The following is a 27914-nucleotide window of genomic DNA, read 5'->3' as shown; positions in this document are numbered from 1 at the left end:
CCAGCTTTGACCACTGCACTGATGGTTCTTATTGTTTTTTTTTGTGGATGTGAAGCCGCAGATAAGATATTAATGTATTCATGCAAGCAAGTGTGAACACAATGCTAAAGCTGGGTGGTTGTTGTAGAATTTTGAATATTTTTTTCCTTTTTTTTTTTTCTTCTACAGTCATAATACAAAGACTACAACCTGGCTGGACCCACGGCTGGCTAAGAAAGCTAAACCCCCTGAGAAGTGTGACGAGGGAGGTGAGATGATTTGCCTTCTACCACACACATACACTCTCACTCAAACACACTACCAGTTGCACAACCATCAACTTTGACCAGGAATCTTTTCAAAAAAGTAGTTGACTAGTCAGCTTTTCCAGAAGTATAGCAAGAAAGCTGATTCAGACACCACCGTTTTAGGCAGGTTTAATAGTGAAGGTGCTGATGAACCACACTTTGCACTTTATTTTTGCGAAATAATAAAGATGTGCACCATATTACACTGTTTATGGATGTATCAGTTCTTAAAATGCACATGCAAATGAGCTGGGAGACGTGGCCTTGATTCTGAAACCGAGAGCGCGCAGCATGGAAGCTCATGTCCATCAGCAGAGCCCTTATTATAGCTCAATGACTGGCCTTGCTTGGATGTAGGACGCTTCATCTACAGCAGCATCTGGGAAGTTTCTCCAAGCTGATAATGACCAGGGAGTTGAACCATCCTTGAAAATGTAAAAAAAAAAAAACGAGTCTGAATTGATTTCCATTGGGAACAGGCGGAATAAATAAAACAGTCTTGCCGCACTTCTCTTCACTTCATACAAAGTGATATCTTTCCATTAAAGCCAGAAACTCCAGAAAGATGTTTCCCTACATAGTCGTCACAATACGCAGCTGACAGTAGATCTGACTCCATCCAGTCGGAAATATTTACAAATTAACAAAGCACATTTAGCCTGCTTTTCTTTACCATCTGCTTGCATTTCTTTACCATCTGCCTCACTGTTTTTTCCACCGTCTCAACTAGTAAACATCCCAGCAGCGGTGACTAGTGAATGTATTAGTCAATTAGTTGAATAGTCTATGCAACAATGCTTTTCCCAAGTTAAGTTATGCTGTTATAGCATAGACATGCACACCCACACACACACACACACCCCAAAAGCTGAGCATCGTCTTTGTTCCTGGCACACACACACTAAAGTCAAATGGACAGGCAGGACTGAGCAAGCGGGCGGACGTGACACTAGCGCTGTCTCACTTTGCTAATGGCTCTGTGGAGCAGACTGAAGAACTTATCACCGTGCCATCTCGCCCCAGCAATACTTGCACTGTTCTTGCGTGAAGAGTGTGCGTGTCTCACGGTGTCACACACTCATTTTTTACTCTCGCAGTGCAGGCAAAGACATCTAATGACTCTCCCTAGCTCATGTCCAGATCTTAATCGACAACCCAACCTATTTCTTAGTGCTGTCTTATTTTCCTCGCTATCCTCTTCTTTTTATTGCTTGTTTCAAATCGCCCTTCTGATCATACTCGCAGGAGCCCGGATTGTTGACTTGCTCAGAAAAGAAGCATTGTTGAAAAATGCATCAGGGATCTGACTCTGGTATAACTGGGGCTCATGCGTCTCTCTGTTCCTCCACAGAGCTGCCGTACGGCTGGGAGAAGATCGACGACCCGCAATATGGCACCTACTATGTGGAGTAAGTGATGTACAGAACACTGATTCGCCTTTTATACAGTGACGCGGTTTGGTTTGTGTGGAAATATGTTTCATTTGTTGAATGAATATCCTCATAATGACGTTACTGTTTCGGCCTGTTTTCATAGTGGCAATGTAGTCCGTAATGCTTATTGGATTAAATCAAAATTGAATGTAAGTCTGCTTGAATTTTGTAGGAGTAATACAGCTCTATGAGATATAATTTGGGATAAGAGCTGAGGCGAGGCTTATACCTTTGTTCCACCCACGTCACCACACCTGCGATGAACAAATCAGTAGCATATTTTGTTTCCAGGCGGTATTTTTATTTTGTTTTTAATTGTGTAGATGCCTGGCAGGACAGGTAGAATTATGAACCCAAAAAAGGAGAAAAAAAAACGTACTCCTTTGTGACTTTTTTTTTTTTTATTATTATTTTATTTTTTTTGTCAAGGGTGCAAACACGATATGCTACATGATCATATACTTGTTCATTCTCCTTAGTCTGAGTTAATGCACTTAACTAGCTAACTTGCTTGCCATGCGTGATTACATTGTTAGTTAACCAGTTTGGTTTCTGGGCAACAAAAACATGAGACTGAGCAGCCCATTAGAGCGATTACTCATTCGGTGCACCAGCTAATAAATTTATCATTTGTCCTTCTTGTTTAAACTCTAATGGATACAGTTCAATATGTTGTAGGTAGCATATATTTATCCTAACTCACCAGATGGCAGCTGAGACTGTCTTTTTTTTTTTTTTTTATTTCTTTATTTCATCCAAAGTGAAAGCTCGCTTCAGGCCCTACAGGAACCTATATGAATGTCAGGTCCTCCTGTGCTATGGGTTGTTATGTAGGGCTAAGCGATTACTTTTAATAAGTCCGAACTGACTGGAAACAGCTGATGCAATGTTAAAATGTTTTCATTTTTGTCAAATTTAAAAGTTTTTTTTAAAAAAAAAAGACAGATTTTTACATTTTTTTCTTTTTCAGTATTAAATATTTTATTCATTTTTTAATAAGTGAAAGTTATTTTTATTAATATAAAAAATGTAAAATAAATTTTATGAATTTGTTTATTAGTAATAAACACATTTATCATTAGTTATAAGAGTTATATGAGTTTTATGTGATTGTGGTGTTTATCATATTTTGTTAGGGTAAATAGGATAAATAAGAGTCTCCCCTGGAAGCCTGTGAGAGGAGGCAGCAGTATGAGGTTTGCCATACAGGCACAAGAGAAGAGAACTGAGCCAGTTGTATGCAGCAAGGTCAATGTGACCGTTAGTTCTAGTTTTTTGATGAAAAGAAAAAAAAACCTGTTGTAAAAAACTTCATCTAGGGCCCTGTTCACACCTGGCATTACCATATGTCCTGGGTGATGGGATCACAAGTGGACAGCCGAGACGCCGAGCCGTTCACACCTGGCATTATGAATGTGTCTTCAGTGCGCACTCGTGATCAGATTTTGTACATCGTTTCTGCTGGAGAAAGGCTGTCACACACATTTATTTCCGCAGTCTTCCGCTGCATTTATTTTCAGGCAGAAATATCTGGCGAATCATATCTCATATACTTTCAAACGTGGTCTGCTAACGAAACTTAAAAATGAATGAGAGATGGGACGACGAATGAAACTATGAAAAGCAGCTTCTTTCGTCTTTATCCATAGCCTAGTGGCAGAGAGCTCTATTGTTCAGCGCAGTGTCCAAACAGTCTCACAGTGATCACATATTTTCCAGCTAGGGCAGTGACGCAGTCGATTATTCAGTCCTTCATTTCTGTCCGAGATGCAGTCGTGTTCACACTACAAATGTGATATGGCCACGTGCGTCCCAGACCACCTCCAAATGTGGTTTGACTGATGGGAGCACAATGCATCTTTGAGGCACATTTGACCCAGTTCACACCAGTACTTAGCACTGATCACGTGTGATCCCATCATCCAGGACAGGGCCTAAATCAGAAAAGGTAAAATCAGACGAGCCCTCTCTGTCCTGCTCTCTGGCATCTCGCATCTCTCTCACTCGCTTCTTGCTGCTTCTGTCTTTTCTCAGTCTTGAATAAGAAGGAGAGATGAGGGTGACTCATTCGCAATGCAACAAGGGCTCAGAAAGCTCTCTCACCCACCCACCTCCCCACACACACACACACGCGCGCATTCACACACACATGCGCAAACATGCTGTTGGCTCAGCACAGCATGCAGCCTGAGTTGGTATGTGGCTTCTGTCCATGTGCGGAGCAATCACGACCCGACTTAAGACAAACCTACGTCACAGTAATCAGCTGCTTGCTCTGTTCAGTACACAGTGTGGAGGAGTTAGGACTGGACTCTCCAACATGGACACAAGTCATAAGATGTTTTATCATCTAAACGAGCTTGTTGTACAATAATTAAATGTAAAAGATTATTTGTGACACAAAAGATCTGTCACTTAATTAGCATTTACCGGCCACTTTAACAGCTGGAACAGCTGTACACCTGCTCATTCAAGCAGTTATCCGATCAGTCAATCATGTAGCAGCAGTGCAAGGCATGAAATCATGCAGATACAGTTAATGTCAGTTAATGTTCACATTAAACATCAGAATGGGGGAAAAAATGTGATCAGTGACTTTGTTGGCTGGTTTGAATATTTCAGAAACTGCTGATCTCCTGGGATTTTCACGCACAGTATTCTTGGGTTTACACAGAAAGGTGCGAAAAACAAAAAACATCCGGTGAGAAGCAGTTCTGAAGGTGGTCAGAGGAGAATGGTCAGACTGGTTCGAGCTGACAGTAACTCAAATAACCACTCTTTACAACCGTGGTGAGCAGAAAAGCATCTCAGAAAGCACAATAGCCTGAACCTTTTGACAGCAGAAGACCCCATCATGTTCCACAGATATATTAGATTATAAACGTAGAGTATATATATGTAAATATATTAGGTTATAAATGTTTTTTAGTGGCGTTGAAATGAAATATTTTCACCAGACTTGAAAATGCAATAGCTTTACTTGTAGGTGAGACATGAGATACTAGGTTAGGTTTAGGAAAGCTTATAGATTAAAGAACAGCATGTAGTAGAAAATGGCAATATTTAACGCATACAGCTCAAACCAGCCACAAGAAAACAGCGAAGAATTTCCCAAGTGAAAAGACCAATCTTATTCTGTCTTTACAGTCAGTAGTAGGTTCTGTAGAGAACCTAATTATCAAAATAAGTTGACAAGGCGATCAGAGAAACCTGCACCCGTTAGTCTGTAGTTTAGGGATATTAGCATAGTTTTCTCATTTGCTGGTTCTGTAAAGCGTGAATTGCCACTTTGTTGTGATGGATTGCTTCTCCTTAAGATGTGTCCTGTTTGCCTGCAGCCACATCAATCAGAAGACACAGTTCGAGAACCCTGTGATGGAAGCCAAGAAGAAGCAGAACCAGGAGGCGCCCGCGGCGAGCCAGCCAGGACTTACGCCCTCAGGTAACAACCAGACTAACACCACGTTGATCTAGCTTACCTTTCCATCCGCAGCATTTGTTCACGTGTTTATCTGTTCATTGATTCATTAACTCAGCTGCAGCTGTGTATCCTTAGACCTCACTTGCCAAACACTCTACAGTAGCATGCCCTGTTTGTGTTCGGAAGAAATGAAACTCCCAAACTCTGCAGTGTCAGGGTAGAATGTGTCAATTACTGAAGTGCCAAAAGCACAAGTGTTTCACAGGCACCCAATTATTTTTTTTTCAGCGTGTACAAATGAGCGACTTGGATGGCGTCACGAGTTCTATCAAACCTCTCTGCCTTTAACTAGCGGAGACAGGATTTTCAATTCCGGCTCTACCTGTCATCTGTATTTAATTCAAAGTTCTGTGTGCTGCCATGCTTTTTGAGTGTCTTATTTTGACGGGTGCCAGGTGAGTTTGAACCGGTCCCATCTCTCTAAAAGCCTTGCCTGACTAAGCTTCCCCCCTCCCAGCAGGCTCTTATTCTGGATCCTCCAAGCCCATGGCGTTATTTCACTGCTGAAAATTGAGAGTGCAGTAGACTAATGCGAGAGCATGAATCCTTCAGCCCTCATGCAGATTTCTTTTGCTCTCATGCAAAAAAAAAAAATTAAATAAAATTAAATAAAAACTTCCACAAGCTCCATCAAATGTATCCCGCTCACTCATGGATTTGTTCCGCTCCCGCTGAAAACTCTAGACATGCTCTCAAATTTCTATGCATATTTGCTTTTATCTGGAGTGAACACTCATTTTTATTCTGATTGCTCGGCAAACCAGAGATTGAACAATTCATGCGCCTTCGTCGTATCATATATCATAACTGAGTGGTGTGTGTGTGTGTGTGTGTGGATACACTCTAGACTAGCTTTGGGTGATGCCACTATCGGGATCAACCATTTTGGATATGTTATGAAATATTAAACAGTAACACTATATCTCACAGTGTAGAGATAACAGTTGCGGTGGTGGTGGTACTTTGTTGCCGTGCAGCTGGCAGTCCTGAAAACTTTTTTGTTTTTAAATACATTTTAAAGGTTTATTTAAATGAAATACATCACTAACCTTTGTTGTTTTAATGAACTGAAATTGCATTCAAACATTTCTACACTTTCTTCTTCACTTATACCAGTATACCTCTTAGGGTTATGAGATATGATATCATATATCATATCATGATACTTGAACATATTTCTGTGTTACACGATCTGATATTTAAATGTGGAACAGTAGTGTTATTGTTAAATATTTTACAATTTTAAAGATTCAGTATGAGATTTTAACATCTTGTTTGTTGCTGCTTCCAATCAGTTTGTAATTTTTATTTAAGAAAAAGAAAAAAAAAAAAAAAAAGACAATACCCGTGATCAGAAAAATATAATGTACCGTGACGTAACTTATCACAGTATTGTTGATATTGTATCATCATACTGCCCAGCACTAATGCCTCCCACCATGTCTGTCGAGTACGTCAGGTCTTTGCACTTGTGATAATAAAATAGAACTGACATAAAGATGTTAATTTAAAATTTTTAGATAAAATCTTTAATTAGTGAAACTTAAGCTCAGGCCTCTTGGCAAATCTGTCTGTCTGCATCACCCCACTTTTCACACTTTGCAAAAAGTGGAAAGTAAATTTGAACTGTGCAGATTAGGGCCATTTATTAAAAAAAAAGGGAACAATCAGGCGCTCAAGCTCATTCAAGTATGTAATTAAAGCACATTTTGCTTGAGCGTGCGAGCACTTTCATGTTACGAAACACTTTATGTTGCTGCTAAAGCGTTACCTGCATTCGTATATCCTTGGTTTCTTTCTCTTGTTTTGGCGGCATTGATTTTGCATTGCACAACCCTCCTCCATGCTCCGCTGCCATTCCCAAGTCTAAAACCTGCAGCAGGTGTGTGACGGTTGCAGACTTCTCGCTATATAAAGGCGCTGTCCTCGGGCGAGCGACATTAACACTTGCTGATGCTTAGCTAGCAGTCTGATCGTTATTATAGCCGACCGCTGCTGACCTCAAGCTCCAGAGGCAGCCTGAAGCTAATGTCATTCAGGACACACACACACACACACACAAACACATACACAGAGCAGAGGATGAAACAGAGAGAAGCGGATCATTCTTTCAAAGCACAATATCTACCTGTCAGCTTGGAAATTGAACCAACCAAGTTAACTAGATCAATTGCAAAATTAAATCCATTTACCATGAGATTTCCCTTCATTTATTTATTTCAGTCTAGGCTGTAATTCCTAAACAATTCCCCCAAGTAGTGACTCAAATATCTGCATTTCAGTCTTGTGCCAAAATTATATATATTTTTAATATTATGTTAAAGTGTACTTGTCTTATTGGATAGCATTTTAATAGGTTAGTATTAAAGAGACTGCTAATTATAACTAATGCTAGCCAAAGTTACATGCGCTATGTATCAGGCCACACTACACAAGCTAGCTAGTTTTAACATGTAAACACAGACCAGAAAAAAAAAAGAAAGAAAATGCCCCCTCAATTCCGAAAAAAATTTCAGTTTCCCAAAATTCAGCCACATTGACATCCGATCCCAGGCTGCCACACATACAGTGTAACTCTGCGATTCTCAGCCCTCATCCTGAATTCATATTTAGTTTTTTGTTTTTTTTTGTTTTTTTTTGTGCCTCAACATACCTGATCCAACTACTGTAATTAAATGGCCCTTTCTGTGGGTGTGTTAGTTCAGTGTTTTCCAAACTGCTCCTCAGGCCTTGCCAGATCACCCACATTTTTGCTCTGTCCCAGTTTCACACACCTGAACCAGGTATTCAGTGTTCTTAACGCCTTGGTAACAAGGTGTGTTAGGAGCTGGCGAGGAAAAATTCAGACAGTCTGGCATTAGCAGTGCTTCCGTGCAAAGAATGTCAATCCGATTAAATTCAGATTGCAAATTCAGAGTTAACTATTTACCTGTACCCAAAATTGTCTTGTTGTAAATCTTGTTTACTTTGTTTACATCATTAAATATTTCTACACACGTGAATAGTGTTATTTATTCTCAACCGTGGGTAAACGTGATTGTTAAATAGAATGCTAAAATTTGTATCTCCCATAATTGTGCTTTAAAAATATTGTATGGATGACCAACACATCCACCAATCCATCCCTCCCATCCATCCAACACATCCATCCATCCATCTATCTAACCCGTCCATTCAACCAACCCATCTGTCCATCAATCCCGCCAATCCATCTAAACCACCTACTAATCCATCTAACCGATCCAAGCCAGCCAGCTATGCAACCTATCTATCTCGCCCATCCATCCATTTATCCATGTAACCAATCCATCCAACCCATCCATTCAGCTCATACATCCAACCCATCCACCATTCTATTCAACCCACACCACCCACCTACCTGTCTGACCCATACAACCAACGTATCTATCCATCCCACCCATCCATTCAATCAACTTACCCATTCAACCCATACCAACCAACCAATCCAACCATCCATCCATCCATCCATCTAACCCATCCATTCACCCAACCCATCTGTCCATCAATCCCACCAATCCATCTAAACCACCTACTAATCCATCTAACCGATCCAAGCCAGCCAACCATCCAACCTATCTATCTCACCCATCCATCCATCCATCCATCCACATAACCAATCCATCAACCCATCCATTCAGCTCATCCTTCCAACCCATCCACCATTCTATTCAACCCACCCCACCCACCTACCTGTCTGACCCATACAACCAACCATCCATCCATCCATCTCTCCACCTACCCATCCAACCTACTTACCAATTCAACCCACTCATGAAATCAACCCATCCATCCACCCATCTATCCAAACCACCTACTCATCCAACCCATCCATCCATCCAACCAACCAATCCAACCATCCACCCATCCATCTTTCCACCTACCCATCCAACCCACTTACCAATCCAACCCATTCATGCAATCAACCCATCCATCCACCCATCTATCCAAACCACCTACTCATCCAACCCATCCATCCATCCATCCAATCCACCCATTCAACCACACGAATATTTTATATATTTATGTGCAACAAAAACTTTATTTCCAATCAATACTTTTTTTTAAGTCAAGGATGAATTTACAGAATGTATGAACATTACAGAATGTATGCAAACAATCTCATTTTGAAGTCAAAAGTTTACATTAAGTTTCTAATATAGAGTGTATTAACGGATGTGGCCTCAGTCAGTTCACTCTATTCCAGCGTAGCTCTGCTGGATAGTAACAGATTATCAGGCTTGAGAAACAGTAGTATAACTGTTAATCACCATGTTTGCTGCACTAGAGCCACTGAAGTGTCTCACTATAATCTTATTTATAGGCTTTGTTGTTTTGGTGTGTGCTGTTATGACAATGCACCTCATATTTGACCTTCCCAACACACACACACACACACACACACACACACACACACACACAGACACACACATACAGGCACACACACACATACACACGCTGGTTTCACACTGGCACCTTTAATTACACACTGACATTTTATAATCAGCTCGCCTTGAGATAGACACACTCATTCTCTTTGTGATGAGTTAATCAAGTAGATGTAAACATCATTCTGCCTCTCTTCACTTTTAGTGTACACACGCACACGCACACTCACATGCTCTTTCTCTCACACACACTCCACATGCTTAAAATAGTTACTTAAATATTAGTATTCGATTGCATTTAAATATTAATTACCCTTTAATTTTATACCGCTGCAGAACATTAACACCGTATATCATGTTATTTATGATACATATATATTATTTAATAGTTATATAATAGATACTTACAGAAAATATCAAACAAATTAATAAAGCACTTATTGAAGATGCATTGATAAATTAAAATATAATATATTCCATAAATGACATGTAGTTGAGCAGTTTTCCTGCTTTCAAGTGACATGTCATTCTGCTAGAAGGTTTAGGAACTAACAGTAAATAACAGTGTTAGCCTTCGCACTACCTTTTCAAGCCCACAATCTGTCAGCTAATCATGATCCCGCTCTTCACAACTCATCTACACTTATGCTCTTAGCAGCAGGGTCAAAATGTTGACCCCTGTTAAAGGTCACCTCTAGTGGTGCATCCTCGTTCTCCATTTTCCTTCATTTCTCACTCTGATAGATGCTGACTTGTTCAGCGGGAGTTCATCACTGCCTTTTGTGTGTGCATGTGTGTGCATGTGTGTGTGTGTGTGTGTGTGTGTGTACATGTGATTTCACCATTCGTCCATTACAAGAGACAAAAATGAGCAATCCTTCCCACGAGAAATGGAATGTACGCTCTACAAATCATGAACACTATCAAATGCTTATCTGTAATGATTAATATTGCGTTATTGTTTCCGCTGAACGGTTTCGTCGAGACCGTTTGGAGAATAGATGAGTTTTAGCATTCAGCATGTTGATGTAGAGATGAGTTTATTTCACACTGCGACTGGCTATCAGCCAAACCGGCTGCCCAGCGCACTCGTATTAAATTAAGATGATGCACATGATGTTCAGCCAGCTATTACTTGATGATGTAGGTGATGGTGTTTTCTAATAAATCTGATATTGTTCCATCCACGAAAGTCAGTCCAGAGGATGAGTCGGAGCGGGTTATAATATTAGATGATAAGACTAAAAAAAATCCAACGACAAAGCTACGACAGATGACCCTAACCACACTCGTCGTAGGCATGAAAATAATGTGGGGTACACTACTACATCTACACCTACAGTGCTCTCCAGAATTATTGGCTCCATTCATAAAAAGAATAACATGCAATATTTGGAGCTTTAAGTAAGCATTAATTGTTATTGTACTGACAGACTGCACAAATTCTACACTATGGGCTAGAAAGAAATCAGCCAACAATTCTGTGTATGCTGGTGGTGCTGCTGTTCTTGATCCCTAAAAAAACTAACCTAATCAGCTTTACAGCATCTGTCAACAGTAAATAATTCAATGTAGATGCCAAACATTAAACCTTATTTTCACTTTTATACTAGCATTTATACTAGCCAGCCTTGCAGAAAGCCAAACTCATGTTGAATAAAGTGTTAAAGTGTTAAAAAATCAGAAAAGCTTCTAATATGATGTACCAAAAAACTGAGATATCAAGTTATTTGGTTACCTCAGTATAAGTATTGGCTTATAACATTAAATGCTACACAGCACTCAAGCCACAGTGCAAGTATTAAACCCATTTGGATTGGGGAAATTGCTAGAATATTTATTTTTTAAAAAAAAAACTGTGTTAGATTGGTCATACAGTAGGATGTAGCATGTTCTCTTATTTTCATTGGTGTGGTTGCTGTGTAAAAATTAGGCTACACTGTATTTAAAAATTTTCGAATGCGGCATGCCTGGATATGATTATTTTTTGCAGTGTCATAATCTATATCTGTCTGAGATGTCGCTCATGTTTAAGTCATTGTCATTAATGTCAAAGTCAATTTCCGCCCAGGCCACAATGGCATTTTCATGTAAAGCCATAAACTATACTGTTCATATACTTAACTTCTTAGAATAAGTGTCTATTTTATAGATGAATAGAGTGAAAAAGTCTTGAAGTGGAATTATTGTAGGATATTGTAGAGTATTCCTGTTCTGCTTTTATTATTAATTTTAAGCTAGTGGGCTTTTATTATTAATTTTAAGCTAGTGGGCTTTTATTATTAATTTTAAGCTAGTGGGCTTTTATTATTAATTTTAAGCTAGTGGGCTACACAAGACGTAAAATTAATGGTATTACTGACTAACTGAGAATTCAGATTAATGCTTCTAGTTACATTTTTTTCTAGTACTTTTGTTTTTGGTCTTAATTTTTAGTTCCAAGACTCATTTCGAATTCCTGCTTATCATGGTGATGAAACATGTATCAGATTTTGATTCTTTTTTTTTTTTTTTTTTTTCAACCTTGCTTCTGTGTGTGGAGCAACAGTGATGAATTTGGAAGAGGGAAGCAGGTGAACACTAGGTGCCAGTGCTGTACACACTTGCACTTGATTTGGGGCTAATAATTATATTCCACAAACTAGTGCCAGTGTACTGTGGACTGTTTCAGTATTGTCACTGGCTGAAGGAAAAGAGGCAGCAGGTCTTGACATTGATACCTGTGTATGCAGCCATTTCTGTAGATCATCATACCCTGAGGTTAAATTGAATACCTTGAAGGCTTCACTGGTTTTTCTTTCTAGATGAACATTTTAATATAGAGCAAAAAATAAGTTTTATTAAAGTTTTTTTTTTATATTTCTAGCTTTCCACTTGGTACTTTCTGTGAAAGGGAAATCCTCTGATTCTGCAAAGAACTATGGAGAAACCAAAGAATGCTTTCGGCCGGGTTTATACGGGCAAGATGGCTGCCGTGTATATCAGTTGTCTAAAGAAATTGTTAAAAAATGTAACACTACGCATGTGCATGGTGCTGTAAATAGTGCGAGCCGGTATAGCGCAATGTTACGACAGACTGAGCTATAGTAGGTCTCAAATCTACTTCTCTACTTATGTACTATTCTACACTGTTTTTGTATTAACACCGATTTACCTATTACGGTTAGTGTTTTGAATTTTAAAAACCTATATCTAGCCTTTAAACCTACCACAAAGTCAGTTTTATGTACCAGTCTCTTGGAGCTTTTAGATGAATAAGTACTTTTAAAGGTAAAGGCATAGTTTTCAGTTTGAGACAGCTCACGACAACAATAACGCTGATGCCCGAAAAGATTTAAAGACAAACTAACAGAGCGTGTCCGCGTGTTTAACATCGCCATCCAGCTTTACAGTGATTTAATATGTCCCAGAGCAGCTGGCATGAAATCATTAAAGATCTGATATCGCTTTTAGTGTTAGGCGCTGTGTCAGAACACACACGAGTAACCACATTTCAAGCATGACACCAGAATAGGGTGCAAGATTTAAATCTCTGACTGTATGTATATATTCCATGTTGGAGATCTGACATTAAACATGAAGTGTAGTCACAGTAAATACATTCTCTAAATAATTAGATAGTTATAAAAGGGATATATTATATTATATTATATTATTAGAACATAATTGAGATAACATATAATACAGACAGAGTAACAATAGGATATGTTTTTGACATTATATTTTCCAGACACCTTTCATGCCTGCCCTTTTTCATCAGAGCAGCGTATGACTGTGTTCAGAGTCTGATCTCTGTGAAAATATCCACCTACACACTAACAAGCTGTAGCACCTTCCTCAGCCTCCAGTGCAGCACTGGTTAAATAAATCTCAGAAGAGCAAAGTGTCATTACCAAAAGCTATTAGAGTATTTATTTAGCAGTCATTAATTAACAGTGATTAAACTGAGCAGAAATATTCATATGCTGGTAATTAGTGATCGAGATGGAATAATGACTTTAATCTACTGTGATATCTAGAGTCCTTCCACATTCTGTATCTTTTGCTGTGTGCAAGAGAGAGTGTGTGTGTGTGTGTGTGTGTATGTCTCCCTCTCTGGGTATGTCTCTCTCTTCCCTTGTCTGTGTGATTCTGTCTCCGTTTCTTTCTCTCTCCTTCTTGCCCTGTCTTTTCTAGGTCATGTTTGTACCGTGTTTCTGTGAATGTCTCACTGTTTTTCTCCTTCTTGCTTTGTATTCTGTGTCTTGACCCCTCTCTCTCTCTCTCTTTCTCTCTCTCTCTCAGAGGATGGGTGTCTGAGGGGTTTCACACGTGACCCGTCGCAGCTACACGGAACAGTGTTGCGCACAGCCCTGAGGAAGAGCCCACAGGGTTTTGGCTTCACCATTATCGGTGGAGACAGACCAGACGAGTTCCTGCAGGTGAAGAACGTGCTGAGGGACGGCCCTGCGGCGCAGGACAACAAGATCGCCCCTGGTGGGTTTGCTTTATCATAAACAACCTGACGCTTCGACATGTACCATCAAAGCTGTATCCCACATGAAAAACAACAAATTAGAAGACTTGACGCTTTGAGTGAACTCTCACCCATGCGGTTAAATAAATAAGGAATAAAACACTACAGGATGTGCTGTTAATAAGCGACAGGGTGTTGTGATATGGCCTGAGGTAAAGACGAGTTAATATTCCCACCTGAAAGTTGATTATTTTCCAATAACAGCATGTACTGAAGTCTTTTATTCGTCTTATACCGCAGCAAATTTTCAACAATTACAATTTTTATTTCATTCAATTCATTTTTATCTGTTTATAGTTACCTTTAATGTTTGGAATGCCCATAGAAACAGCTTAGTTCCTGTTATCACTTACATTATAGCAGCTATAAACTGCTAAGTTGTTCCTGCTCTGTTTTCTCGCTCTAAAGACAAACGAATGCATCTCGCGCAAAGCCCTCTGTCCAGAAAACTTAAAGTTACAGCTTTACCTCCGACTGACACTGGAGACTCCTCCTAAAAATGCTCCATAAACGTTTCCTCACAGAAAACCCCCATATCCGCCATTACGCACGTTCTAAAATCCGTTTGTCTGGAGCGTCAGCCGTATAGAATATAAACCTCGAAGCCGACACTATTAGAGCTGCTGTTATTGAAAAACAAACATCTCCTCACCAGTCCAAATTGAGATTCCACTGTTGTGGTAGAAAGAGAAAAATCGCTGACCTTCCATTTATCTTTAAATGCAAAATGCTATCAATTATTTAAGGCTATAATATAAGTGCCGAAACATTTTGGTCTGGCAGTATAGCCTTTTTCTCTTTCAATAAAGCAGTTCATCCTCATAAACAGTGGTGGGGTTGGGGGAACAGCTCTGTGGATATCAGCAGTGTGTTGTCAGTGTCTCGGGTTTATTTTTTTCCTCAACCATACCACGCGCTTTTCCAATCTGATGCTCCCTGTGTGTGGTGTGCTGCTCTCAAGATGTTGCTGGCTAGAAGCTTTGTAAATAACCCACCTGAGGTATCAACTGCACAGTCACAATAACAGTAATAATAGAAATCAGAAACTGTGTGTGAGCGACTGTGCCTGCGCCAAGGGAACTGGCATTACAACAGAACTGCACTGGGCGATAATTGCACAGCACTAATGCTCACCGCTGTCCATTACAAAGAGTGGAAATTAATGTCTCTGCACTAGCTTCCCCAGGGGACTTCAGGCCATGCATCTAATTGAAATAATTCAACTAAAATGTGAAATTGATGCCACTATAAAGCTTGCTGCGTTCTATCTTCTGACCACAGGAGAACTCCCATGTGGCACTGCTCGTAATGAGGGGAAATCTGCCCATTCTTTAACTACGGACTTGGCTAGATTGGATTCGCTGTTTCCCAAATATTCTATCTTGGGGCAGTTCTCCTGGCTAACTTCAAACAAATCATTCGAAAAGCTTCAAAAGATTGAATGCTTCAAAAGATTGAATCAGAAAGTATGCATGATGGTTTATATTAACACGATCGTTCTACTACACTATCGTTCCTGTAGTAACACCTCATACATAGACACGTATTGGTTGATAATAAATAGATTTAAAAAAAAAAAAACTTGTTTTAACAAAGAAAAAACATATAATCATTGCCAAGCTCTCTGTTAGGAAACGTCTAACATTTCTGCGAGCGCTTTGTAAAAGTCGGTAGGTTTCCCGACATGGGCTAGTCTTCAGGACAGAGGAGTTTACACTTTGCGGTTTCTTTGTAACATGACTTCGAGAGAGAGAGAGAGAGACAAAAACATAGGCTGGTGAATGAGTGAAAGTTTATAACTGCTGTGACATAAGAGAAAACAGAAATTAATTTGTTTCGCAGACGTTCCACAGCATTAAATGTGATTATATAAAATGGCTGAATGAAGCAGGTTGAATGGCTGAGTGTACAGAGGAAGATGCTACTGAGTCAATATCAGGTGGAAAGAAAACAGATATCACCAGAGGATATTCGAAATCAGATTTAATAACGAAAAATAAACTTGAATTTTTTTTTTTAATGACACATCATACGCCATTTCCTGGTGGTGGGTTATTTTGGATCGTACTCGGGTACATCTTCCTGCGTTTTTGGACCTGAACTGTTGTTAGTTTTAGTGACAACAGTAGGGACAGATTACTGATTTCCATGTTGGTCTTTTAAGATGACGTGAGCCTCGGTACAGCCGTGTTCTCACGCTGGATGTAGTGGAGCCAAAAAGGAGCGTGCTATCATCAAGGTGCAGGTGCTAAGTGGAACATGGCACTTTGGAAACTTTTAGCAGGTTCTCAGTTTTTGTGAGTCCTGATAACTTACACACTGCGTTTATTTTTGTTCACCAACATACACGGCTACAACAGAGTTAAACTTTCTTTAAAGTCCACTTTATAAATGAATTTTTTTGTGCTACGCCGCATCCTGTAGATTCTTATTGTACTGTAATTTTTTAAGACCGTTATTCTGAGTGTAGGTGGAATAGTTCCCAAAGAAGCTGCAATAGCATTGCATTAAAAGAAACTGAAAATTGAGTTCAGTTATACTTTTATTTGAATAACAAATATGACAAAATTATTTTTATTGAACATAAAAAGGAGGACATTTTACAGTCAAATGTTAAATATTAAGGATTCAATATGATTTTTTTTAGCTGCTTCCAGTCAGAGTTTGCTTGAAAGAAAAAAAGTTATAAAAAGATAACGCAATACCTGTGACATCTTAGAAAGGTATATTGTGATATATCATGATATTGATATTATATCGTCATATTGCTTATTCCTATGTACAAGATTGTAGTAAACCGATAATGTGGCAGAAAGGGACAATTTCATCGCGGATGCTCTTTCGGTGATGGATTAAAGAAGTGCCGAGAGTGATTTCGGCTTACTGAGGTGTTCTTGCAAGCATCTTTTCAGCCTTGGTTAAGTGGAGTGTCATGAGATCATCATTTTTATTGTGCGACGCATAAGTCAGCTTTCAGTGGATTACTGGAAACGAAGGAAAAATGCTTCATATAGTAGGAAAGAGGAGTGCGATATATTAGGATTAGCTGTTGTGTTGAAGGTTACTGATTACACACCGGCCCTTTAAGATGATGTCAGCAATGTTTGTGAAATGGGATCAGCAAGGGTGAGATGTCAGCAGGTTTCAGAGTGTTCTCTGAAAGGTGGTACTTCTGACACTTTCCTCTGCTTGGAAACGTGCGTTTCTTTTGGAGTTTCACTTAAACTGTCTAAACTTTCTCCTAAAACTGAATTGACCGTGTTGGTGTGGACGTTATGGTGTGCGAGATCTGATTCGCAGGTAAAATGACTGCCTCTTGAGGTGCCAAATTAGTGCTATGTATTGTTCATGCACAACTATTTTGCAGCAAATATCAGAGTATGTATATATGCTCCATCATTTAAATTTACACTTAGGATATATATATATATTTTTAAATTAATTTTCATATTTTCTTAATAGATTCTCAGTACAGGCTTGTTGAGTTCTGTGTTGCTGACCGTGTTAGGATTTAATAGAACGTGCTGAGAAAAGGCAAGCAACAGCGAAATCTTTTTGTATAAGACACGTCAAAATCTCCTTGCTTTGTCATAGAGACGAGGCTGAAGTGTAGAGAGAAGTTACAGCTCGTGCTTCTCTTTATGCAAATCGCACGTTTGTATTAATGCACTCGTTCTAATGTGGTATCGTTTCTATAGTAACAGATCGTTCACAGGAAAGCTTCATCATAATCTAAGTAATCTAAAACTAGTCTAAACTAACATAATCGAAACTTAGCTCCATCATAATCTAAGTTTAATAATAAACAGAGTTTTAAAAAGCTGGTGAAGATTTGGTGAAGTTTATTTAACATTAATGGAAGGAGTCTCCAGTGTCAGTGGTTTGTAACAGGCGGAAAACTTACTGACATGGCAACGTCGTCAGGACAGAGGAGTTTACGGGTTTCTCAGTAACATTACAAGCTGCGTTTTTTTGCGTTATTAACTTCAAGAGAAAGAAAAAAAATGTAAGGCTGATGCAGAAACGAATTAAAGGATTGTTTATAGCTATAACAGGAACCAACTTGCCTTACGGACGTTCCATAAGGTTAAATGTAGCTATAAATAGATAAAAAGTACAATGTCGAAATGAAAAATTGTAATTGTCAAAAAGTTGATGTAATTGTTAATAAGAGGAATAAAACTGTTATGGGTGGTAACTTTGGAGGTGATAACACCAACCCTGAGGTTGATTAATTTCCTTTAAGAGTACAGCTTGGTCATGTTATACAGTATATATTCCTTACATACGTTTCCCTACTAGAAGCAGATTTTCATGTAAGAGCGACTGTGTTCCAGTCTCTCTCTCCTTGGCATTTTTTTTTTTCTTTTTTTTAAACATCAAATTAGCTTGTTGCTCTGCTTCACAAACACCACCATCACATTAGACGATGGAAACTAGTGACAGCAGCAACTTGATTCATATGTTTTTTTGTTTTGTTTTTTTGGTTTTTTGCCGACTTTTCCGTCCATCGGCAATGGAGCTGGGAAGCAGCCACACCCACTTGGTGTAGACTTTCCAGTCTGGGTGCTGGAAAAACATGCTCTAGTGAAGTGTGTGTTCCAGGCTCTCCATGACTGTTTGTATTTGAAACACACTTGCAGCGTTTGTCACAAACTGACAATGACTCATGCGGGCAGGTGTGGTTTTAAAGGACCTATATCTTCTAAACCTTTCTGTATTATTCCTGAATGTCACAAACACACTGCTATTCTTAAAATATGTATTTTTTTTATTGTCTTGTTATTGTAGAGTGGCTGTCCTGCTCGCAGCCCAGTTTCTTTGAGCGGATGTTAATATTTATAAAGCAGACCTCAAGGGTGCACTCCTATTCATTAGCCTACTAATAGCCTTCTTAGCAAAGGGAGAAGTGTTTTGCACATCAATACAAGCGGATGTCTTCTTTGAATTGAGTCTTTTGGAACCTGTTTCAGACCAGAACAGGACAATGCTTATTCATTATTTTAATGTCACGAAAATATGTGCAAAATCAGTCACGTGCAGTTTGTCCTGTTTTCTAACTGCAGTCCAGAGAGAAACGAAGGGGTTTGGAGAGCCACAGAAGTGAAAATGAACTTTATGTAGAGGTTATGGTGAATTTTTGCATTCGAGCGAACAAATGAAGCAGTGTATTTAGCACTTTGCAGCAGGAATGGAACATTTCTCCAGGCTTCTTTCACTCGTCATGTTGAGTTAATGTTAGCGATGGGAATTGCGGCTCTTTTCACTGAGTCACATTTGGCTCAACTCACCAATAAGAGTCGACTCTTTCGGCTCCGAAATGACTCGTTTGCCATAACACGCTTGAAGGACAGTGCTATCTACCCTCTTCCGAATACATGAACTCATAGACAGCCGACGATTGGCTAGTGTCGTTGTGACAGAGAGGGAAGAGGGAGTACGCCATCCCTCCCACACCGAGAGCACCAATTTTTCTCTACACTCCCAGCCACGTGACTGTAGCATCGCTGGGACTGGAACTCGTGATCTCCCAGTGGCAGGGAATGAAGCAATATTCTGACCTGTAAAAATATGCAGACAGATCCTCCCTGTCACGCCACCTCATACACACAGCTATGAGTCTAACAATGTACGCTAAACAATAGGTGCAATAGAGTGTTTTGATTAAACTAGATTACAAGAGTAACAGCACTGTCTACGTCTACAAGGAAAGAAAATGGCTCATACAAGCAAGCCGACTCTGAACATGAACTAAAATGTCTCAACTCGATCACAAATGACACATTAAGACTTAGTGCACTATGTGCTAGTGTACTAAAGATTCTGTGAAAATAGTGCCAGTGTTAGTTTTCTTACTTTGCATCAACAAAATTAAGACAAAAAGTGTAACTTAATGTTTTCCGTGACAAAGCGATAACTAAATAATAAATAATAATCTGGCATTTCATTTAAGAAGGAATTAAAAGCTCCGAAGTAGCACAACAGAAAAGCATTCGCCCTGTTATCAGGATATCGCGAGTCGCCACAGGCGTCCATGACTGGGAGTCAGTGGAGCAAAATTGACCTGGCTCTCTGGGTGGGATTGATGGCACACGCCCTCTTCGCTGTCAGTCACAGTGACAGTCATGGTGTCTGAGCTCAAGTATGAGGAAGAGGGCAGATAGCGCTTTCCTCTGAGTGTGTTCCAGCATGAGCAGCAGATCGTAATGACGCAGTTGCCTGGCTTCACACGTCTCAAAGGAAGCACGCGTTAGCCTTCAGCCTCCCTGGTAAGTAGCTGTTGTATGATAAAGGGAACTTGCTAGGTTTACTGATTTTGGTGTGGAATATATATGTTTGTTTATGCCATGTCATGAAATAGCATCCAATTCAAGGCGTATTCCCACCTCACACCCAGTGTTCCCGGGATAGACTCCGGATCCACGGCGACACTGATCAGGATAAACCTTAATTAATTAATAAATGTTCATTTAATGCTTAATAGTCCCTCATCAGCTGTAGTGAAGGAGCCTTCTGTGGTTTGGTGCACACACACTTCTGCATGTTGATCTCAGCCAGGGTCCAATCACAGTGAGTTATTCAAATGAATCTCTCGCATGACCTAGATAAAGAGATTTTGAACAGAGTGTAAAAATAGAGTGAGTGTGTACAGATTTGACTTTTTCTCCTATTTCGTATTGCTGCAATTTCTGTTTGGTCCATAAAAACTGCTTGAGTTAAAAAAAAAAAAAAAAAAAAAAAAAAAGTGAATTGATTTGTGTACAAAAGCAAAAAAGACAAAAACAAAAGAGTTCATTAAAAGTGATTTTAAACTTTAATCAGTAAGAAAAAAAAACGCAATGGCAGCTTCATAAAGCACATCAGGATCATTTATGATGTCTTTAATATTTTGAATTTATTTTTATCTACTCTTCTTTAGATTTATATTGGTGAGTCTAATGAAAGGTGACTAATTCGAATAATTACAAATAAAAACACTGTCTTTTCTCTCTACCAGGGGACGTCATCGTAGACATCAATGGCACATGTGTGCTAGGTAAAACCCACGCAGATGTGGTGCAGATGTTCCAGTCAGTGGCCGTGAACCAGTACGTGGACATGGTGTTGTGCCGAGGCTACCCCCTTCCCGAGGACGCCGGTGACGAGGCTGCAGGAGAAGCGGCAGCCGCACCACCAGCCGATCGGCAGCCGCTTGTACCCGACGGGCGACAGGAGGACGCCCCCGAGCTCACGCTGCTGCAGCCGGAGCTGGTGAGCGTGACGCTGGCCAAGGGGCCGAGCGGATTTGGGTTTGCCATCGCCGACTGCCCGCTGGGCCAGAAGGTGAAGATGATCCTGGACGCTCAGTGGTGCCGCGGCCTGCTCAAAGGCGACGTGATTAAAGAGATCAATCGGAAGAACGTGCAAACGCTGAGCCACACGCAGGTAGTGGACATCCTGAAAGAGCTGCCCCTCGGCTCCGAGGTCAACGTGCTCGTACTCAGAGGAGGTAAGAGCCACGAACATGTCTACAGTAAGCATGCCGTTATATCAGTGTTGAAAGCACAGTGCATATAGGTGGTCTAACTTTATATACCACACCCCTGTGAATTCTCAAAGCTGATTGGTAAGAAGGGGTTGATTAATTTTCTGTAACAGCAGTTCTGACGCACATGGCCTAATATATTACTGTTTCGATAATAACAACTCATTCACAGACACTTGTATAATCTAAGACTAATAATAAACAGATTAGCGCGGTAACAGGAGCCATCTTGTTTTGTGGATGTTCTACCACATTACATGCAACTATAAATGGTTAAAAAGTACAATGTCATTCATTAATAAATTATAGGCAAGGCGCTGTAGTATATGATAGTACTACTGTAGTAAATACTACACTTCAGGACACGCTGTTGTAGGTGGAGTGACAACATTAACTCCACTCCATGTTCACCCTGTTGTTATTTTCCTATAACAGCACAAACCCAAGGGTTTTATTCCTTACATGACACCAATAAAGAGTTTCCATCCACATGTTTTTTTATGCAAAATTCATACTGGTGCATTTGGAACCCTAAATAAAACCTTAAGGTACACACAGGTAATACTAAATACCCTAAAAATTCCTTGAGTTCAACTGAAGAAGAGAAATTGGCGTATAGAGAAAGAGACGATGCAAAACAAATTTATGAATGATGATGATTATGTTCTGGACTCTCCATGTGTTTGGCTGATATGTTTTTGATTACATAATGCTATAATGCTCTCTACAGAATCTTCACACAAACCACTCACTCGTTACAATGCCGTGCTTCAAACGTGCAAAACGTGTCGTGAGAACATCATGGCTGTTAAACTAGCGAAAGAAAACGAGAACACTATGTTTGTGCCTGAGCAAGAAAAAGTGCTGATTGCAACACATACAGAGAGGTGAGAAGTAACACGAGTGGTGGGAGGGACAGATGTGTAGAGTCTGCGTGCGTGTGTGCATGCGTGTGTGTGAGACAGAAACGGAGGAGTGTGCAAGCATTAAGCGAGAAGAACAATGCGTTCCTGTAAGAGATCTGGGGTACAAACTCTGCTCTGTAAGATCAGTTTTTTTTGCCTGTAGGAGCAGAACTGCAGCACTCCGGACCACTTCACAGCTGGTTACCAGGGCAATAGCGTCATTATTTTAATGACAGTAGTAATAGCGACATGGATGGTAAACACTCCAAGTTGCGTCTAGTCCATCCTTGTCCTTAATTATGCTCAAAATAGGCACAGCAAGTTTAATGGCCAGTCTTAGAGGAGCGCTTTGTAATCTTTATAGCTCGCCACTGTGTGTGTGAGGTGAATTATAATTGTAATGAAAAGGTTGACAAGCCTCGCACTTCCACCCAATCAACCCCACCTGCTCAGGGTGCGCCTTGTGAGTTGACTTGAGCCTGAATGTATCCATTTTATCCCAGTATTGTGAATATCAGTTGTTCCTAAGGTGTCTTTAAGATGGTCCAGCTACATATCCAGCTACTTGGTAATTCCTTGCTTGCCAAGGTACAGATAAGGAACGAACAGGACTGAATGGTGAAAACCGTTACCTTTTAATGCAAAACCATTAGCGATTAGTTTATGGCAGGGGTGTTAAAGATACAACCCACAGGCCAGGATCGGCCCAGTGAAGATTTTAACCTGACCCACCAAATCGATTTAGAATAAATTAAAAATCAGAAGAGTTTTTTGATCAAAAGATTTTTAATTAAAGAGTTAAAGATTTGAAAAAAATCCAAAGCTAGTCTTTGTTGCTTCTCTAGGGGGCCAGATAGCGCAATAAACTCAGCTACTGATAATATGTCCTATTGATTAGCAACCAAAAGAAATCTCTTAATATATATTTTATTTTATTTGTTTAATGTTTCATAGGTGATATGTGTTCAGCCAGTTTATGTCACTTAAACCTTTTTTTTTTAATTATTATTATTTTTTTGTCTGGTCCACTTGAAATGGAATGTGTAATGTGGCTCATTACCTACAAAGACTGACCCCCCCTGATTTATGGCTAGCTATAATTAAATAATTTTTTAACTTTATGTTGTCCGTTGTTTTTGAACAAGCTGTCATTACTAATCAGAAATTAGGCCAGTCAGGGTAAATAAAAAAAATAATAATAAATAAAAAAAAAAACTGTGAAAGACTTTGAAAACTTTTTTCTTCCTGATGAGCTGCCTTTAGCTAAATCATTTATATAAAAGCATGTGACTGGCTGCATCAAGCCACAACAGTGCATCTGCTACAGAAGCTGCGATAGTTCATGTTGAAAAATCATGAGTCACTGAAATAGGGCCAGTTTCTTTCATAAGTTTATTGGTTCTGCTGCATAGTGTTTTATTTTTTTAAACCGCAATAGATTTTGTGACCAGTACACCAATTTACACATCTCAGAAACCAGGTTTTCTGTTGCAAGATTAGGTTTTTCACTGAAGTGCTCTTAAATCTGAGAGAAAAGATCACCAGGGAGCAGAGTAGTGGCTAAGTTTGAGCTTTGGGTTTCCTATACTTTTACAACAAGACACAGTTGGAGAAACAGTGTTAAGGTTTTAATGATCTTATGTAATATTGGTCCTTCTATATTACACACTGTAAGAAACTCTTATAGAAATCCTGTAGAGAAAGAGTGGTATTAAATAAACATTACGTGATACCGCTCAGACATTTGGAGAAAATACTTTTGTACGCAGTAGTAAATACAGTTAAACCTAATTAATCAGAGCCACATTTCAGGTTTCAACAATCAGGTTCAAAAAATTGGAAAATTGCCAGGAAGAGGTCAAAAAGATATATATACATTAAAAAAATGCATTAAAAATGCACTCATTGACTCATTGGTTGTTTTTTTGAAGTGTTTTTTTTGAAGTAGACTGAGTAGTGCTTCACAAAAAAAGACTTTCTCAATATCTCTAAATAGCCATGGCTATTGTATTGTAAGCATAAGTGTAATATAGTGTATCTGTGTAAATAATAAACCCTATAGAGTGGACTGTTTTAAGGAAAATAATCAATGACAGGGTAGTGTGATGCGGTCCGGAGGGAAACAGACTTACTGATACCGACCCAAAGTCGATTATGTTCCTATAACAACACATTACAATGTGGTTTATTCGTCTTACACCACAACAATTTGCCATACTTTTTTTTTTTTTTTTATTTATGAAAGAACATGTTATTTATTATCAATTTAGTTACATTTAATGTTGTGGAACATCCAAGAACAAGTTAGTTCCTGTTTTCACTTGTTATATCAGCTATATCAGTAGTTCCCTCTCCAGCCTCTTTTTTTTCGCTCTCTTGAATTTAATAACATTAATTAAACAAAAACGAAGCACATCATGTTCCCGAAACCACAAAGTGTAAACTTCTCTTATCTGAAGATTTTTAAAAAAGAAACATGACACTGGAGATCTCTTACATAAAACTAATCCACACCTTCTGACCAATCAGAATTGAGAACTCAACAGCACTGTGGTATAATTATTATATTAATTATATTCTACTAATAATTATTATAGTGTTATTGTAAGTAGACAGTATAATCTGAATAGCATAAATAGCTTGCTAGCACATTGACTACTGGTTAGCCTGCAAAATAAGATAATACATAAACACACAGCTAAAAGCACAAGGACAGTACACAGCCTGTAGACTTTTTCATTACACAATCATTTAAATCTTATATACTAATTTGTTGCAGCTATATATATATATATATATATGTGTGTATATATATATATATATGTGTGTGTGTGTGTGTGTGTGTGTGTGTGTGTGTATGTATGTAAAAATTGAGCATTATGGAAGCATACACATTGCCCTGGCCAACAGAACTACACCACATGAGCACTCTAATAAGGAAATTAAAACTGTTAGTGTGTTATAATGTATTGCAACGTTTCCTTCAACTGGCTGATATTCTGCTATGGACAGTAACCAGACATGAGTTGTAGCATTTGAGACAGAGAATGAATGTTTATGTGAACATGGTTAATTGTTAAAGCACTTGGCTGGACTGGGCAAGTCACCTGACTCTCGATTGACCTCAATGTTTACATATTCAATTATTCAACCACAAAAATGTGTCTGTCTCGTTTGTGTAACCTGATCTTCTTTCTCTCTCTCTCTCACACACACACACACACACACACACACACACACAAGCAAGCTCACGCCTCCCAGAGTTCAGTCGCTTATGAATCATATCATTCCTCCTTCAGTGTTTCTTTCTGCTATCATGTATAGGTTACACACTCAGTGTGGAGTATACTGCCACTTAGTGGTTCAACAGCTTGATGTACCTAATGACACACCGAATAGATTTATTTATATACTGTATATACACATATGGTTTCTAAAGTATTCAGACCTTAATGTTTTTGCATGTTTTTTTAATTGTTATTGATTTAATTAAACATGGATTAAATTGATTTTATTGGCTATTAATCTGTTACCCATAGTAATCCATACCGACAAAGCAAAAAACATGTTTTTAGAATTTTTTAAATTATAATAAAAATCAAAACCTAAAATCTCTCATTTAGCTAGACATTGCGAGCCTTGGCTAAGGCACTCTAAATTGAGCTCAGGTGCATCTTGTTTGCATTGATTCTCTTGAGATGTTTCTAGAACTTGACTGGAGTCCAACAGTTCAATTTAATTCATTTGATTGGACATGATTTAGAAAGGCACACACCTATGTGTATAAGGTCCCACAATTCACAGTGCATGTCAGACCAAAATCCAAGCTGTGAGCAAGGATGTAAAACCATTTCTAAAGCTTTGAATACTCCCATGAGAACAGTGGGCTCCACTTAAAGGAGCATGAAGAAAAAGACAAAAACCCATCTTTTTTGTTTTGAACTCCAAGCACTACACCTGGCGAAACTCAACTGGCTAATACTATCCCTATGGTGAAGCATGGTGGTGGTAGAATCAAGCTATGGTGGTGCTTTTCAGCAGCAGGGGCAGGGAGAGTGTTCAGAATTGAGAGGATAAATGCAGCCAAATAAGAGTGATTCTTGTAGAACACTTGCTCCAAAGTGCACCTCAGACTGGAGCATGAAGTGTGCAAAAACCAAAGGGGGTGTGAATGCTTCCCAAACCCATTGTAAATATAACTTAATTATAACTATAATGGTACAGCATAACAACAGGCTCCTTGTGTATGTCTCCAATCCTGTTAGACCTCTTGTTATTGGTGTCATTTCTTCTGAGTGTACTTGGCTTATGAAATAAATGCTCTTTTGTGCCCTAATTCCCAAGCTTTTAATCTTTTTTTAGTCGTTGCCCCTCTAATCTTCTGTTCTTTCTCCCCCCTCGACTTATGTTCCTTCATTCTCATTTTCTTCCTTTCATTCGATCTCTCCTCCCGCAGGTCAGACGTCTCCTGTGAAGTCTCTGAAGCCCGTAAGTTCATCTAACCACTTTTAATCACAGAATTGTTGGGAATGAACACACACACGCTTCAGGGTTTGGAGTTTAATGATATCAGGCTGCGCTCTTAATGATGACTCGTGTGCTGAATAATGAATCGGCTGTGCCGTAGCTGGGCTGAGGCTCAACATAGCGCTACATTATTCACTAACTACTAATTCCCAAGGCTTTATTCATGGAACATTATTGATGCAGGTTTGAGTCTAGCTTGTGCTGTAGTGTGGTAAAATTTCTGTATCTAATGCACAAGCTTTGATCACATTACCAAAGCAGCTGTGTGTAAATTCCTGATAATATTATTATGCAACAAGCCTCTGTGATGAATGTATTAATAGTTGGTGAGACCTTCCTGACATGCTGGAGCTTAAGAACTGTGTTTGTGTGTTAGTGTGCCACGGCAACGCCAATGCCAGTGACTCAGAAGCACGAAGCACCCACTAACACAGTCAGCACGGACAGTCCGAGTCCTGTTGAGCCGCTTCCCCAGACGTTTCCCCAGATGTTTCCCCAGATGTCTCCCCAGACTGTTCCTCAAGCTCTTCCTCAGTCCCTCCCCCAAGCTCCTCCCCAGTCGCTGCCCTTCCCTCCCAACGTGGTACGCTCCAACTCACCCAAACTGGACCCATCTGAACTCTACCTCAAATCTAAAGCCATCCTTGACAGCAAGCGTGAGTAACATTTGCATTTAACACACTCACTCACAGCTGTATACTTGCACATTTGTGGGCGTATCCAATCAGCCAATCGTGTGGCATCAGCGCAGTGCATAAAATCATGTCTGTACAGTTCAAGAGCTTCGGTTAATGCTTACATTAAACCTCAGAATGAGGGGAAAAAATGTGATCT

General features: G+C 39.4%; 1 protein-coding gene across 2 annotated transcripts in view; it reads left to right on the top strand.

The window, feature by feature from the left end:
* magi3a (membrane associated guanylate kinase, WW and PDZ domain containing 3a) overlaps positions 1-27914 on the top strand; it is a 138934-nt gene that overhangs the window by 100548 nt on the left and 10472 nt on the right. For both annotated transcript variants that reach the window (XM_026920182.3, XM_026920184.3), the window contains exons 6-12: positions 169-248; positions 1639-1696; positions 5059-5162; positions 13892-14083; positions 21121-21612; positions 27010-27041; positions 27457-27736. In XM_026920182.3, coding sequence (XP_026775983.3) covers positions 169-248; positions 1639-1696; positions 5059-5162; positions 13892-14083; positions 21121-21612; positions 27010-27041; positions 27457-27736 — 1238 coding nt within the window. The remainder of the gene's footprint in view (positions 1-168; positions 249-1638; positions 1697-5058; positions 5163-13891; positions 14084-21120; positions 21613-27009; positions 27042-27456; positions 27737-27914) is intronic.

The sequence above is a fragment of the Pangasianodon hypophthalmus genome, chromosome 16 (assembly GCF_027358585.1).
Source record: "Pangasianodon hypophthalmus isolate fPanHyp1 chromosome 16, fPanHyp1.pri, whole genome shotgun sequence".
NCBI classification, from domain to species: Eukaryota; Metazoa; Chordata; class Actinopteri; order Siluriformes; family Pangasiidae; genus Pangasianodon; species Pangasianodon hypophthalmus.
This window is presented reverse-complemented; position numbering and strand designations above follow the sequence as displayed.